The sequence below is a fragment of the Zootoca vivipara genome, chromosome 5 (assembly GCF_965207765.1).
Source record: "Zootoca vivipara chromosome 5, rZooViv2.hap1.1, whole genome shotgun sequence".
In the NCBI taxonomy this organism is placed as follows: Eukaryota; Metazoa; Chordata; class Lepidosauria; order Squamata; family Lacertidae; genus Zootoca; species Zootoca vivipara.
The window spans coordinates 44,723,418-44,740,251 of record NC_142588.1 but is presented as its reverse complement, the minus strand read 5'-3'; the positions used below and the strand labels follow the sequence as shown (position 1 = coordinate 44,740,251).

Genomic DNA, 16,834 nt, shown 5'->3' with positions numbered 1-16,834 from the left:
TCCTGTTGATAATCATACTAATGAACTGGAGTAGACCCTACAGGGAGAGCAAAGTACAACCTCAGCAGAGTACACACTGATTCTTCAAGTACTGTACTAGTTCCAGATTATTAAGCAGAAAATCATTTTCTTGCATCTGTATTACTGGATTAAACCGGACTCCTGTTTGGGCAGATACAGCGATAAAGCCAGTCCTGTGAGTAGCATGAAATAGGCTACCTTGGCAGCGATAAAACTTCACTACACATAATTTTCTCTTCCCACCTCTTTAAAAAATGCTCAGTACAACTTTACCATATTGACAGCGATTGAAATTTCTGAATGAAACATTTGCACAAGTGCACATGTATGAATATTTAATAGATAAGGACAGGGGGGAACCTGTTGCCCTCCCAAGTGTTTCTCCGTATGCCAGCTCCCTTCAGCTGCAGCCAGCAGAATAGGGGTTAGGGTGATGGGTGTTGTAGTCCAGCAACAGATGGTGGGTGCCATATTGGCTACTTCTGCTCTAGTTCCTCTACCCCAAACATCTCTTACAGCACTTTGAGCACCTTCCTTCTATATAGAAAATATTTCCCTTATTGAAAGCTGCTCCCAAGCAGCAAGCTATGAACTGTTTAGTGGCGAGGTAGGGAAGTTTTTAGGGCCCATGCCACAAGCTACAACATTCTTGCCATAGTACAATTTGCATAGCCTTTCTGAAGCTTTAACCAGGATCCAGCTTGACCAGGGAAGCAGCTTAAATTTCACCAGAAGGTAGTGATCACATAATGCTCTCTTTAGTGAAGTCCTCTGAAGTTGGCAGTCACTGAAAACATCACTGGGTGGCTGGGGGAACTTTAAATTGTCCTTTTGTTCTCTGCCACAGGCTTGCAATGGATACACACAGGTATTTCATACAATTAAACTTTTTCTCTATTGAAGGGCATTAGTAATATGTTGGAGGGGTTTTCTCAACAAAATGTAGTTTGTTCTTTTCATACATGATTGCATCAAAAGGAAGAGATTTTGCATTAAGCAGATGTACAGAAGATGGGTCTGTTCAAATGTTGATTCATATGTTTCAACATAACCAACAGCTTCCTAGGTGAAATATACCAAAATGTCCACTTCCGTAAGTTTGAATATGCAACTTCAATATACCAGGAACAGCAGTCCTGGTCATTACAAAGTGCCCACATTAAAGTCCTTTGTAGTAGAAGACTTCTGTTTCTTCCGTGGAAGCAGCTATTTCAGGTTCAAGGTCACTTGTTTTTATCTGGAAAACAGACATGAAGTTCTCACAATTTCAAACTTATTATCTTATGTACACCACATGAGTTCAGCTCTGTGCACAAGGATAAGTCAATATATTTCCATTAGGATCATCACACAAAGTAAGTGTGTTACAGAAATCATATAACACAAATCTTATGATAGTATCTCTGAAGCATAGCACTGAAGACAACAGAACTACTCAGAAGTCTGTCCCTCTTGAAAATAAATATGAAATATAAATGTGCTTAGGAAAGGGTTTCAGTTTGATGTGCCACATTTCAATGCTGTTTCTAGTTATAGGTAAGCAAATACAGTCTCTAGAACGGGAGACAAACCCCTGTGTTACCTTGAGAGGTAGGCCCCATCTAAGTGGTTTAACAATCCCTCTTCCCAGGGAACTCTGGGAATTGTAGCTCTGTGAGGAAATGGGGGACTCCTAGCAGCTCTAAGCACCCTAAACAAACTTGTTGTTGTTGTTGGCATCTGTCTGTCTCTGGAGGCAATGAAGTGTGAGGAATCACAGCGCCTGCAGAGACCAGAAACTCATAACTGTTGCCCTCCCACGTTGTTTTTGCTGCGTTAGCAATACCGCAGTGACATCGCTGGGGAGCAAGCCTGCACAGTGTCTATGGAGGTCCTGGGATGCCCAGACGACATGTCCCCCATCTAGGCTTTGTTGAAGTGGTCCAAAGGAAAGCAGAGCAATACATTTGGCTTGGGTGCAGGAGTTGCCGGAAGGAGGGGTGCAAGACACCATCCAAATGACTTAGGGACTCCACTCCACCTTTAACAAACTCCCCGATTCTTTGAGGGAAGCCATGAGTGTTTGAAGTGGTATAATAGTGCTTTTTTTCTATAAAAAAAGTTTAGGGGTACTCTCTCTTTCCTACTCATACTGTATTGAAATACTGCCCCTCAATGCGACCAAACTTAGATTCACAAAATGTTTAGGGGTATGTGTACCCCTGTGTCCCCCCAGAAAAAAGCACTGGTGCTTTGAATGTGTAGTGCAGGTGGGACCTTATTTCAAAGGTATCTGACTTTTAGGGGACACAACACCCCCTATGCCAAATGTGCACCTTTGATGTGGAAGTATTTGAAAACCTAATCATCATACCAGGCCCTGTGTTCCATCCAGGTTTTCTTCTCTCTTTTCCCCATAGAAACTCATATTTAAAACACAGCCATTCTAGTGACACTGGGAGCTGCTACAAGGAAAATTCCAAGGAGACACATGCAAACCCAGCTTGGGTAGATTTCTGCCTTTCTGATTCTTTCAATGCCTTTTGCCCTTAAGACCACCAGCAGAGATTTGCAAAGAGAACAGAACGCAAGAACTACCTTGCCAATCGGGGGCATCCAACTGAGCGAAACGGGTATCATTCCTCCAAGGACTGCAACTATCAAAAGAGATCTCAGCGGATTCAAAACCAATGGATTTCGAAGTAAACTGCTTGTGCTGCAAAAGAGATTGCATGGGTAGATTATTATATGGCAAGGTACCATATAGGCATCTGTATAACCAGTCACAGAATTGTAGAGTTGGAAGGAAAGACGAATATCATCTGGTCCAACCCCCTGCAATGCAGGAATCTTTCCCCCAACATGGAGCTCGAACCCACAACCCTGTGATTAAGATACTCATGCTCTTTTGGAAGAACAGCTCAGGAAGACAGCTATGAGCTGCTGCTAATCCAACACTGTAGGGACAGTTGTCTCATCCCTCACGGCATTTAAGTTGAAGGGAACCTTTCGGTCTTTCTCCTGGGTCAAAGTACAAAGTGTGCTATTGTTTCAGACTTTTCCCACTAGGGCTTTTACCACCTGTGAGTTTACATCTCCATGGTCATGCTCAAGGTAAAAGCATTCAGGTTAGAGAGCCATGATACCTTTTGCAGAGCGTGAGAAAATCCCCGAGGTTAGCCTACTGCTGTGACAAGATGCAAAGACTTCTAAAAGTCAGTGGCTTGCTTCTGTCTCCGAATCTGTGGCCCTCCGAGTGTTGCTGGACTACAACTCCCATCATCCCTGACCTCTGGTCATAATGTCTGGGGATGATGGGGAAGACAGTATCCGGAGGGTGACAGGTCAGGGGCAGGAATCATGTGACGCCACATTCTCTCTGATCCAAGAAACGTGGAGAAACTTGCAAGAGGCAGAAAGAAGAATTGCTGCGGACCACTCCAGGAGCAAGGTAATGGAGTTTTGTTTAAGGGACCTATGCTGAAGATGACTTACCGCTTTAAGAGCTGCAGAGCAACCTCTGGAAAGAATATTGCTGTACCAAACATGACTCCTCGGGTTAGCGCTGTTTGTTCCACAGCCTAGGGAGAGTGAGAAAATACATACACACAGAGAGAGGAAAGTAAATGTCACAATAAAGATTTGTGTACTTGTGCTGCAATCTGTCTAACAATCCTGCTTTTTTCTATCACACAGAAATATAAGGAAGGTACATTTGTTTAAAAAGAAGCTCAAAGTGGCACAGTGGGGGAGGGGAGGGGAAACGGGAGAGAAAAGGAAAGTCAATGAAGTGAGTTAAGGTGGCAGAACTTACTTGAACTCTCTCTCTCTCATTACTTTACTAAATTTATCCTAAATGCGTTCATCTCTCTTTCAGGCCGAGGGAGCCGGCATTTGCCCACAGACAGCTTTCCGGGTCATGTGGCCAGCATGACTAAACCACTACTGGTGCAACAGAACATCACCACGACGGAAACCAGAGCACATGGAAATGCTGCTTACCTTCCTGCCATAGCGGTACCTATTTATCTACTTGCACTGGTGTGCTTTCAAACTGCTAGGTTAGCAGGAGCTGGGTCAGAGCAATGGGAGCTCACCCCATCCTGGGGATTCGAAGCACCAACCTTCTGATCAGCTCAGTGGTTTAGACCACAGCACCATCTGCTAAGGCACCCCCTTAGCTTCCCTTGTCACAGTGAGGTGCACCAGAATATGGAAAACCTTGTCAAGATTGGGGAACTTGCAGCCCTCCAGATGGATTACGACCCTCATCGACCGTGATCATTGGCTATACTGACTGGGGCTGATGGAGTTGGGATCCAAAGCATCAGTTTCCCCATTGGCACTAGGGGTTTCCATTATATGAACAACATGTCATGAACGTTTGGTGGGGTAGGGGATTATTGGGCTGTGGAAAAGTCACAATACGGGACACCTAACTCAGTACTGTCTGTCCGGAAAGGCAGTTGCTCTCCAGCATTTCAGGCAGGGGTCTCCCTACCTGGAGACGCTGGGGATTGAACTGGGGACCTTCTGCATGCAAAGCAGATGCTCTACCACCAAGCCATCTCTAAGGACAGTCTTGCCAGCAGCAGAGTCAGCTATGAAGCAAGCAGCCAAGTCCTTTTTGGTTCTACCACAAATAGCCATGTCCCAGGTGTCCCACAGAGAAAGAGACAAACGAGATTTCACTAGGGATGCATACTGAAAAAGGCAGCTGGGAAAATGGATGAAATATGAGAAAAGTGAGCAGACAGCCACAGGAGGCATCGGTGGTGGGGAATCCCTAAGTGTTACCAGAGGAATCCCTAAGTGTTACCAGACAGGAGAAGGAGAAGGAAGGACTGAGTCAGTGCAGGCTTCTTTATGTCAAAGTGGTCAGCGGCATCTGATGAACACAGGTGCCAGATTTGGGGACATTCCTTTCCACCCCACGAGAGGTTGAGACGGGGGAGAACAAAATACCTGTTGCTTTAATTACCTTTTCTCCAGCTTTTACAGACATTCCAATGACCTGGCCTTGGCTGTCCATGACCTCAATCCCGTTCTCATACTCACTGCTTCTAGTTACCATCACATTCAGCGCACACAAGAGGGCTGCAAAAGAAAAGGAACACAAACATTTGTCTAAAAGTAGGTCACTGGTGATTTTTACGTTCACACTGAATGCACGTTGTATCGGGTATTCAGGCAATTCTGGCTGCTGTTGCCAAGTCCAGTTATCTCACAAGAAGCTAGACTTCCCAAAGGATTACTTTCAGGCTTGATGGCGATACAGCGGTACCTCGGAAGTCGAATGGAATCCATTCCGGAAGTCCATTCGACTTCCAAAACGTTCGAAAACCAAAGCACAGCTTCCGATGCTTCCAAAGCCACAGAAGTCACGTCGGACGTTCGGGTTCCAAAGAACAGTCGCAAACCAGAACACTCACTTCCAGTTTTTGATCATTCGGGAGCCAAAACATTAGACTCGCAGGGCATTCTAGACCCAAGGTACGACTGTATCCTAAAGCTTGAGGCCACCTGAGCCTCAAGAGATAGCAAAGAACCCAGGAGTACCCACAAGCCATGTACCTGCTCCTTCAGAGGGAGTGTAACCCCATGAAGAGCACAACAACCTCCCACCCATCCGGTCTAGGGAACTGCCCACTAACAGTGCCTCAGTCTTGTCAGGATTGAGCCTCAGGTTTTTGGCTCTCATCCAGTCCATTATCGAGGCAGGACAACCATGTGCAGGCTTTCCATGTCAGGGTAACTTGAAAATTTATGGTTACTCATCGACAGCACACTTCCTGGAACACTTAACATCCCACTTCTGCCACCAGCTCAAGGGGACAGGGACCAGTTTCCAACCAAACCCCTGCCACCACTCCAGTTTGCCATCCAACCACTCAGGCCCAGCAGAAAGCCGAGTGTGTGGTTTAGATCCTTTATCCTATTTGGATGCAAGTAAAACCAATCAGTGGGACGCAGGTGGCGCTGTAGTCTAAACCACAGACCCTAGGGCTTGCCGATCGGAAGGTCGGCGGTTCGTATCCCTGTGACGGGGTGAGCTCCCATTGCTCAGTCCCTGCTCCTTCCAACCTAGCAGTTCAAAAGCACGTCAAAGTGCAAGTAGATAAATAGGCAGGAAGGTAAATGACGTTTCCATGCACTGCTCTGGTTTTGCCAGAAGCGGCTTAATCATGATGGCCACATGACCCGGAAAAACTGTCTGCGGACAAACGTTGGTTCCCTCGGACAGTAAAGCGAGATGAGCGCCAGAGTCGTTCACGACTGGACTTAACTGTCAGGGGTCCTTTACCTTTATAAAACCAATCAAACCAAACAAGTGCCCATTCGCAGTCTTAACCATGGAAAATTTGAAAGAACAACTTTCCACCTGAAAGCTCCTTGAATGATTTTCTTGTTTACTTACCTGTAAGTGGACCAGGTATGATGTTCTTGAAGACGCGCTGCCCGGAAGGACTCAGTTGATAACGAGTTACAAAGTAGACAGGAAGAGCCTAATAATAATAATTTATTATTATATTATTATTCTGGGCGGCTTCCAACAGAAAAATAAAATACAATAATCTATTAAACATTAAAAGCCTTCCTAAACAGGGCTGCCTTCAGATGTCTTCTAAAAATCTGGTAGCTGTTTTTCTCTTTGACATCTGATGGGAGGGCGTTCCACAGGGCGGGCGCCACTACCGAGAAGGCCCTCTGCCTGGTTCCCTGCAACTTCACTTCTTGCAACGAGGGAACCACCAGAAGGCCCTCGGTGCTGGATCTCAGTGTCCGGGCAGAACGATGGGGTGGAGACGCTCCTTCAGGTATACTGGACCGAGGCCATTTAGGGCTTTAAAGGTCAGCACCAACACTTCGAATTGTGCTCGGAAACATACTGGGAGCCAATGTAGATCTTTCAAGACCAGTGTTATGTGGTCTTGGCAGCCGCTCCCAGTCACCAGTCTAGCTGCCACATTCTGGATTAGTTGTAGTTTCCAGGTCACCTTCAAAGGTAGCCCCACGTAGAGCGCATTCCAGTAGTCCAAGCGAGAGATAACTAGAGCATGCACCACTCTGGCGAGACAGTCTGCAGGCAGGTAGGGTCTCAGTCTGCATACCAGATGGTGCTGGTAGACAGCCGCCCTGGACACAGAATTAACCTGTGCCTCCATGTACAGCTGTGAGTCCAAAATGACTCCCAGGCTGCACACTTGGTCCTTCAGGGGCACAGTTACCCTATTCAGGACCAGGGAGTCCTCCACACCTGCCCGCCTCCTGTCCCCCACAAACAGTACTTCTGTCTTGTCAGGATTCAACCTCAATCTGTTAGCCGCCATCCATCCTCCAACCTAGAGACAAAAAGCTGTATTCTTTTATTTATTACAACATACATATCCCACCTTTCCTACAAGGGAGATTAGGCTGAGAGAATGTGACTGGCCCATGGTCTCACAGTGAGCTTCATGGCTGAGTGGAGATTTGAACGCTGGTCTCCAAGGTCCTAGATTAACACCACTCTCTCTGTGAAGAAGGACTGACTGTTGAACCACTCTGGGAATTTTAGCTTGACGTGTGGGGCATGTGGGGCAGGGAATAGAGCTTTCCTAGCAACTCTCAGCACCCTTAGCAAATCACAGCTCCCAGAATTCTTTGGGGGAAGCTGTGACTGTTTAAAGTGATACTGTGGTGCTTTAAATGTGTGGTGTGGATATGGCGTTGCATTTCCTGCTGTATAGCAGCAAGTCAAATTCAAAACATGAGACGGAGTCGTAGAGTTGGAAGGGACCATGAGGGCCACCTTGTGCAATCGCTGACAATGCAGGAATCTTTTGCCCATCATAGGGCAAATGGGAGGCAAAGGCAGCCTCCCCAGGCCATACACCACCCCCAGACACACCTACTCTCCCTAGGCCAAACCCCTTACCAACTCTGAGGCCCTCAGATGTTTTTGCCTGGCTGGAATGTGATAACGCTACTTTTGCTTGCTTCAATGGAGGAAAGAAGGGGGTGCAAGTGTGTGCAGAAAGCAGTCTACTGTAAAAAGGCACATGCCCCCCCCCCAAGAAGGGAATGTGGTATAAAATTGTAATACATACCCCCATGCAGGAGGCATATGTGATTGCCCCAACGGAGAGAAGTAATTGCTTTTGTGAAAACACCTATTAAAAAAAACCACACAATCAGAGGAAATTCATTATCCACAATGCAGGCATAATTCACCTCATACACCCTTTAAAAAATACATAGCTATGTTTTACCATTTCTGTAGTTTTCTTCTCGACTTGTTTCGGAGGATTCCCATTTGCCAAGGTGACTCCAGCGATATAGGAATGGAAAAGGAACTGCAACATTCGAGACGACAAGCACACAACCTCAACGTTAGTTAATACGTCCACTAATAAATATATGACAAATTAACAGAAAATTGATTGCTCGTTACCTGGCAAATAAAAGCTGACGCTGCTTTTCTGTGTGGTAATAAAGTAACGATGACCTGTGAATAAAATGTCATGAAGGGGGGAAAGCCTTGACAATCTCACAAGGACACACTTCAGCAATACCAATTCAGATAGCATAGGTGATAATTTTATGTTGTCTGCTGGCTAGAGCTAATGCGAGACGCTGAAGTCCAACATCTGGAGGACCACAAGTTAGCCACTCTTAACCTAAAGCAGGGATGAGGAACTTGTGGTCCTGCCAGATGTTGCTGGACTACAACTCCCATAATGCTGATGGGAGATGAGAGTCCAACAATGCGGAGTCAGCCAGCCTTTCCTTGAGGACTCCTCCAGCTCTGTTGATGAATTAAGCTGATCTCCTGATTCGTGATGCATTTTGTTTTTTTTAAACATTGCAATTTTATTTTGGACTTCGTGCTTTTCACAGCCACTTCCTTCCCCCTTATTGTTGATGGTTTACAATTTCTGCAAATAAACTAACATTTGGAAGGCCACAGGTTTACCACTCCTGATTTAAAAAGACTGATCCAGAAGCAATACACACTGGCCAATATCTCTCCCAGCTCCAATGCTATCTATCAGCAGCCATATGGAAGCCACAGAAATGTGGTTGCTCCCAGGCCACATCAGCAACATCTGAATGAATTAAGATAACATTGGCGGGGTGGGGGGAGCTAACAACACAGCTGCTGCTTATGCAAGCAATCTTCCCACCCTGAGGCCCACATCACCCATGGCTGTTGAATACTGCCTGAATAGTAGGGCAGCCCACACCATACAGCATAATGTAGCTGGGCTTCAATTATGGCCATTCACACATTACAAAAAGCCCTATACACAAAGCTGCATGAATCCAGCATATACAGGAATCCTCTTGTGTGACAATTCACACACAAGGTTCATGTACGCTTACCAAATTCAATGCGCTTACAGTACGTGTGCAAGGATGAATTTCCATGGAATGGACTCCACAGAAAACCTCTCTCCATCTACTGCAATATTCAGAAATAAAGGGTGCCCTTTAGTGGAAGGATTGCCATAAAGCACATCTTAAGTCCACATGCTGTTTGGAGCTACAATACAATGTTGTTGTGCAGAATGCTTCTGCTCAGTGCCCCAACCAATACGCTTTTAAAGACCTCCTATCTGGTGACCATCACTACCTCTTGCAGGAATAAAAATTGTTTTCCTTTAAATGACTCTCTCTCTCACTCACTCACACACACACACACACACACACACACACTGATTTGTAGCACATCATAACCATAGACTACACAAGTTAATCAGTCAATTTGGGTGAAGCAAGCGTCTGGTGGCTGAAGAGTCCTCCCTTTCTGGGGAAGGCAGAGAGCCAGACTTCTCCTTCAGTAGCTCTTTTAATGTGGAATCCACTCAATCTGTGAGATTCTGGACTACAGCAAGGGGAAACTGGCATATTTACTGCTCACAGACACTCTGGAAATGACTTTCATTACTCACCAGTGGAGCATAAATAGGCAGGAAAGCTGAGAGAGAGAAAGAGAGAGAGAAGGAATGAGATTTTTTTTAATTCAGCAAAATCAACTGTTATGTAGGTTGTCTCAGTGGTCTAACTGAGGACTCTATACATTTAAAGCAGTATTATACCACTTTAGAAAGTCCTGGGAGCTGTAATTTGTTAAGGATGCTAAGAGTGGTTAGAAGACCTCCCCCTCCCCAAATTCCCCTCGCAGAGCCACAATTCCCAGATTAAATTCATAGAATCATAGAGTTGGAAGAGACCACAAGGGCCATTACTGTTCCTAGGATTCTTTGGGGAATATTTATGAGCTTAGTGGAGTCATTTATGGAACTAAGGGAGCACAATAAGAAAAGGAAGTCAGTTATTGGAGAAAAAAATGCAAAAATTATGACACCTTATGAACCAATTGTTTATGTGGGGGGAAAGGCAACAAACCTTCCACACATTCCTTGGAACCAGCACCTTGCAAGCGACAAGAAGGCAAGTACATTTCAATGAAATGAAAACTGAGGTCTCCATATCTAACACATATCCATCAACTGCACAAAAATGATTACAGGTTGCATGTTGCCTACTACTCCAGCAGAGGTAATAAAGGCATTTATGAAGCAACTAGCACAAGTTCCACTGATACAATTTGCTAGTAAGTTGAACAGTATTTATATTACCCAGGATAACAAGCCACAAATGTCGTACAGTCGTACCTCGGGTTACAAACACCTCGGTTTGCGAACAGTTCGGGTTACGAACTGCACAAACCCGGAAGTGTTTTCGCCGCACGCGCATGTGTAGAAGCGGCGCGCGCGCGGTCTGCGCATGCGCAAAACACGAAAATCGCGCTTTGCGCATGCGCAAAATGGCGCCGCGCATCACGTTCGGGTTACGAACTATTCGGGTTACGAACTGCGATCCGGAACGGATCGCGTTCGTAACCCGAGGTATTACTGTATAAGCATATATCCGGTTTTTAGTAAAAACTATAAATGGAAACTGACCTGGAGGCCTAAATAAGAGAGGAATTGTTTCGCCAGTGCAAGGATGTACAGAGGCCTTCAAGGAGAAAAGCAAACAAGAAACCCCAAAGAATTAGGATATGTTTTTTAAAAAATATCAGCTAAAAGAATACCTAGACATGTTATAAAAACTCACCAAACTTAGCTTCCAGGCTTCTCTTATCTAAGCATTAAAACAAAGGGATTTAAAAAATCATTTAGAGTAAGTTTTGTTGCATATCATGCCCCATGTCCCATTATGTTTTGAGTTTTCAGGAATATGCTTCCAGCATTTTACCACAGCAGTAGAAATTTAACCAATAAAATTTTTGCCCAAGCAGCCCCTGGAAGACCTCTCAGCTAGATCCTGTAGGAACATGGAAGACAGACTTTCCAGGGATGCTGTAATATACTCAAAACGATTTTGAACAAGGAGCAGACATTCCTAGCCTTTTGTCGGTTCCCTGACAAAACTGAGGTCCTATTTACTGTCTCTAGCTGTGATTTCAGGGATGGTCAGGTCACACACGGCACATGGCAATTTACACACACCTTAACCAGCCCTGAAATCCCCTCCTGCTGTAAAGTACTGAAACACACTAACTACAAGAGCAGTTCTTCCATACCCAGAAAACAAGAGACAGCCCCTAGTGCAAAATGAAGACACATGGGCCACACTGCATCCCCAGTTACCCCACCACCACCACCACCTCTCACACAGCTGTTGGGAAGATATATGAGATGGGTGAAAAATATTCCTGTCACCCTGTCACTTTGCATACTGCAAATGGTAATTAATTGCAATATACTGCATACGTAAGGTTGTTAGTGGAAGAAGGAGGTCAGATACCTTTTTGTCCTGTAAGGACTCTGCGATGTTTTCTTTACTAGTTGGCAAAAGAGCTCTGGATAAGGGGATATCCTTCTGTTTTACAAGAAAAAGCAGAGAGGTAGGATCACACACAGATTCTAACCCTACTTCATCATCTACCTGTATTCGAACTGTACTTTTGGCAGAGGGGGTTGGGTTCAAAGCAGCTGCCTCTCATTTAGATCAGGAGAACAGCAGCTCATGCCGACAGGGTTAACCCTCCTTTTTCATCCCAGAGCCGCTGCTCTAATCAGAAGTGACAGCCCTCCATATCCTCCTTGGGGAAATCAGAGGTCAGGAGATCAGATCACAAATATTCCACACCACATATAATCCATCACTGGGGTGGGGGTGGGGAATAATAATTATATAAGCTCCACACACAAAACAGGTAATTTGCAGATCCAGTTTTAGAGGCTGAGAATTTAAAATTGGGAGTCCTATGCATGCTCACCGGAAATAAAGTTCCACTTAAATCAATGGAAATAATAATCAGCAGGGCACACTTGGGAGTAAACATGCATAGGTGTGCCCTGCAAAGAGATGTGGCAGCCTGGAGGGGAGGTGGAAGAGAAACAATGGGGGGGGACCATGGGGGGGGGGACTGGAGGGGTGGGGTGGAGCAGAAGAAAACCAGGCCTTCACACTTCTAGCCTGGCATGACATTCAAAACGCAGACTGAGAAACATAGTTGATCTAGCATTAGCTCTTTATCAATGTCAAGGTGCAAAAATTAAATAGATAAGCTACTTACATTAGGTATAAACAGGAGCGTAGCGTCCAAAATATCTACCCAATGAAGAAACCTTTGAAAAAAGGTCTAAAGAAAGAGATATGCTTTTTGAGTATTCAGGTATTTTGTGAGGCTGTTATTTCTAAACCAAGCATAGGTAGCCAATAATCTGTGCCCGATACCTAATTCTATTCGCTTCTTAAACATTTCTTTTATTTCAACTTCCTAAACTGCCCTCTGTCTCTTTCTTGTGCTAAAGCAACACGAAAATAAAAAATAAAATACATTTTTTTTAAAAAAAAAATTAAAAATTGTGCAGTAGCACCTTAGAGACCAACTGTTTGTTCTGGGTATAAGCTTTTGTGTGCACAGAACAAACTTAGTTGGTCTCTAAGGTGCTACTGGGAAAAAAAATAATTTTAAAATTTATTTCGACTGCTTCAGACCAACACAGCTACCTACATAAATCTAGCAACACGAAAATGTCTTTTGAAATCAAAATGGCTCCCAAGCAAACGTGTTTAGGTGAATATGCATCAATGACAGGCAAAATGCTACACAACACCATCTCTGAAATACTGCATCTCTTACTTCCTATGTAAAAAAATTCTGCATGGTGTGGAGAAAGTGATAATACTAAAATTCAAGTCCACCCAACAAAGCTAAATATTGGAAGGTTCAGGACAGACAAAACAAAGTACATAGTTAAACTATGGAATTTGTTCTCACAAGATGTAGTGAAGGCTGCCAAGTTGGATGGCTTTAAAGGAGGGTTAGACAAATTCGTGGAGGCTATAGGCTACTAGCCACAATGGCTCTGGGCCCCTCCATATGACCTGTTTGTTGAGCATTTGTCCTGATGTGAGGACATCATACAACAATGGGCATTCATCCTGATACACTTGCAGGGTGTTTATGTGTCTTCCCATTAATCATTTGTTCATTCTACACTTTCCCCCCAGTACTTTCCAAACTGCAAAAAGTCAGATTAATTTTAGTCATTCATTGCACTAGGGTGCCAGAATCCTTTAATACAAGCTCCAGTATGTGCTTGAGAGGCACCCTATGTCCTATTTCCACTTTCAGAGGCAGTACACCTCCAAATACCAGTTGCCGAGTAGTGCAAGTTGCTTTTGCACCCGGGTCCTGGTGGCAGGCTTCCTGCAGGCATCCTGTTGGCCATTGTAGGAACAGAATGTTGCACTAGATGGGTCTACTTATATTCTTGTGGCCAGTTTATGTAATCCAAATAAAGCATCATATCCTGCATGGCATAATTCACTGAGTAAAGGCTGTATCTGAAGAAGAGTTCATGCACACAAAAGCTCATACCAATAACAAACTTAGTTGGTCTCTAAGGTGCTACTGGAAGGAATTTTTTTTCATTTTGTTTTGAGTAAAGGCTGTAATCCTACACACACTTACCTGGTAAAAAAAACTACACTGGACACGGTTGGGGCAGCGGGAAATACATGGGATTGTGTTGCACAAAGCACCATTCACAACTATTAGTGCACACTGGAGTTTTGTTTTTTAAATGTGCATCCAAATAAAAATCCATGTCTACCAAGCCATTAATCCAAGCTGTGAATTAACGAACTTGCCCCCAAATCGTTTGGAGAGTGCTCACAGGGTGGATCATATTAAAACTGCAGAGTGGCTATTTCCAGTTGCAAAGAGAATCTATCTGTTTCTATCTCTTTGGCAGCTAAGTGAACCGGTCAATACATTTTAAGATGTTACAACAGATTTTCCAACAACCCCAACACGTGGAGTGTTAATTGCACTTGGGAATATTCACATTCAACAAACCACTAACCTAGTTTCTGCTTTCTGGAGTATCCCAGAGCAGATATCAGCAGGACATGGTGAGTACTGTCCTACAATCCAATATCCATTTATCAGGAGCAAGCCCTATTTAAATCAACAGGACATACTTTTGAGTGGGCATGTATTGGACTGCACTTTTGGAAGCAGTTTAAGATATTTCTTTGGGAGCTGGGTTCGAGAGATAATTGTTACGAATGGGACTGTAAGTACACAGTGTCAATTTACACTTTGCAGCCTTTCACTGCCATTCGAACCGGGCCACAGAAATTCGGGTTTCACAATCCCCTGCAGGCAATGGGAGCAAGGCTCTCTCTGAACGCAGGAAGGCTCCCCTCTGAATAGACGTGCATGGTCGAGACATGCATAGGATCGCAAGAGCGAGAAGTGTCGGCAAATCAATGCAAAGGGAGGAGCGATCGGCGATCGTCGCCGCCCGCTTGCAAACGCCATTCAGTCCTCCCTTGCCCTTTGCGGGTGAAACCCTCCTTCCACTGCAGCAAAGGAAGGGCGTCCTCCTCCCTTCCACCGCATGCTTCCCTCCGACCTTCTACTCGCCGCGATCTGCAGCAACCCCCCGCCGCCCCATAACCCCTGCGCTTCAAAGTCATACTTGGCCCTCGCTTCTCCAGAACTGCCAGTTCAAATCCATGAGGCTCAGCGCGCAACGCCGGAAAGCGTCTGCTCCGGAAAAGCTCCGGCGGCGCACGAGCGGAGCTCACTTCCCTTCTCTGCTCAGGCCCAGCCTCTCGCGCGAGGTGCCTGTCCTCTGCGCGGCTGGATCGAGAGACTGCTGCCTTTACCGTACCTATGAATGGCTATGGGGGATAGTTTTTGCTTTTTTCATCCTGCTGGTCAAAGGCGCATGGAACAGCGGCCCTGCTCTTGCGCATTTGAGAAACAAAACAAAAACGCAACCCCTTTATCGATCTCCAAACAGGAGCGCGTTTTTATGCTGCTTGCTTTGGAGTAAGTTTCGAGTAAGCATGCCTAGGATCCGGCTGCCGCGCCTCCCCCCTCTACCGGGAAGGGGACGCATGGTTTTAGCAATTGCACAAGCAGAAATTCGACGGGGAAAGCTTTTCCCGATGTGAAGATTTCGGGGTGGAGAGCGCAGCAGCTCACGAAGCTCTGCCAGGCAAAGCAGCTGCCTCTCACGTAAAGGCCTGACCTTAATTCCCCCCTGAACTGTTTTAAAATAAATAGGGGCTTTCTACTCAAGTGTAGAACTAGGGAATTACGAAAATGAATGGCACCCCCTCATTCATTTATGCAGATTCGATTTTTCCCTTTAACTTATGTATTTGAAAGAGAGAATCCACCTCTTTATTTACCACTCAACGTCTAGGCTTGCCAGGTCTAGATGCTGAGAGGGCTCCTCCTGTACATTTTATTACATTTGTATCCCACCTCTTTCCTGAAGCTCAAACAGGCATCCATTCATTCATGTATGCAATTTGTATTCCACTTACACCCATTGAAAGATTCAGCCATGAGGAGGCAGGGGACAGCAACCATGTAGTGTAACATAGCTTGCTCTGTCAATAATATGGACTGGCAAAAGCACAGAGGAATGCACTAACTGGGCAGTTCTTTTACACTGCCAGCCCACTCCAAACAGAATAAGGCTGATTCAAACATGCTTAATGTATTAGCATTCAGCTCACAAAGGACCACAGGATTGCCTTTCTAAAAGGCATTGAGAGTTGTACGGTAAACACCGTAATTCAGTGGGGGCTGAGCAATAGTTTTGCCTTCAGAAGGTCTCAAGTTTATTCCCCAGGTATCTCCAGATAAGAGTTGTGAATGTTCCATCTGAAACCTTGAAGAACCACTGACAGTTAGTGTAGGCACTACTGAGCTGGATAGACCATTGGTCGATAACTCGTCAAAGCTGCAACACTAAGTAAGCCATTGCAACTGTATTTCCCTCCCCCACCCCAAAAATTTGCTTCAACTACAGTTTAGCCCAGTGCAGCCTTCTCTTGAGAGCCCAGAGGTATCTTTCCCTACCCAAAACTGAACAATCCTACAGTAACTGAATGTGTGCTCATTATAAACTTCCCTATGCAGCCCAGTTGTATGAGTGTGTATTCACAAGTCCCACTGTGTTAAATTTAATTATTAATTTAAGTAATTGTGCGTAACTTTGTGCACCAGGCAGAACAAATTCTCTGAGGACTGCCTGCTATTGCCGCTGCGACTACATTAGGGGTGAATGAGTAATTTCTTGTAAGAACATATGGCCTAAGGCTTACCTAGCCCAGAGTCCTGCTTCCCAGTAGTCAGCCAAATTGCAATCCCATTGGTAGAACATGAACACAATAGCCTTCCTCTGCTATTTCCTAACGAATGGTATTCAGAGGGGCGCTGTCTCTTATTCGAGGTAGCATACAGCCATCGTGACGTCTCCTAAACATGTGGTGGTTGCCACAAACTTGGCTTCAAAAAGGG

General features: G+C 45.1%; 1 protein-coding gene across 1 annotated transcript; it reads right to left on the bottom strand.

Moving 5' to 3' along the window:
- Positions 1–339: 339 nt before the first annotated feature.
- SFXN4 (sideroflexin 4) lies at positions 340–15,063 on the bottom strand. The gene is made up of 14 exons (XM_035137978.3): positions 14,994–15,063; positions 12,575–12,640; positions 11,800–11,874; positions 11,107–11,133; positions 10,953–11,007; positions 9,936–9,961; positions 8,435–8,488; positions 8,253–8,336; positions 8,091–8,153; positions 6,419–6,506; positions 4,982–5,097; positions 3,496–3,581; positions 2,599–2,716; positions 340–1,258 (listed from the first exon to the last, which is right to left on the bottom strand). Exons 1-14 carry the CDS (start codon positions 15,030–15,032, stop codon positions 1,181–1,183), a joined length of 975 nt encoding a protein of 324 aa, XP_034993869.1. The 5' UTR covers positions 15,033–15,063; the 3' UTR covers positions 340–1,180.
- Positions 15,064–16,834: the final 1,771 nt, after the last annotated feature.

Excerpts from the sequence above, each read along its gene's own strand:
- SFXN4 (XM_035137978.3), bottom strand. The coding sequence starts at position 15,032 with ATGGATTTGAACTGGCAGTTCTGGAGAAGCGAGGGCCAA. Across the intron at positions 11,008-11,106 it reads AAGCCTGGAAGCTAAGTTTG|GCCTCTGTACATCCTTGCAC; the intron begins GTGAGTTTTTAT and ends TTCTCCTTGAAG. Across the intron at positions 6,507-8,090 it reads CATATGCCTCCTGCATGGGG|GCTCTTCCTGTCTACTTTGT; the intron begins GTATGTATTACA and ends TATTATTATTAG.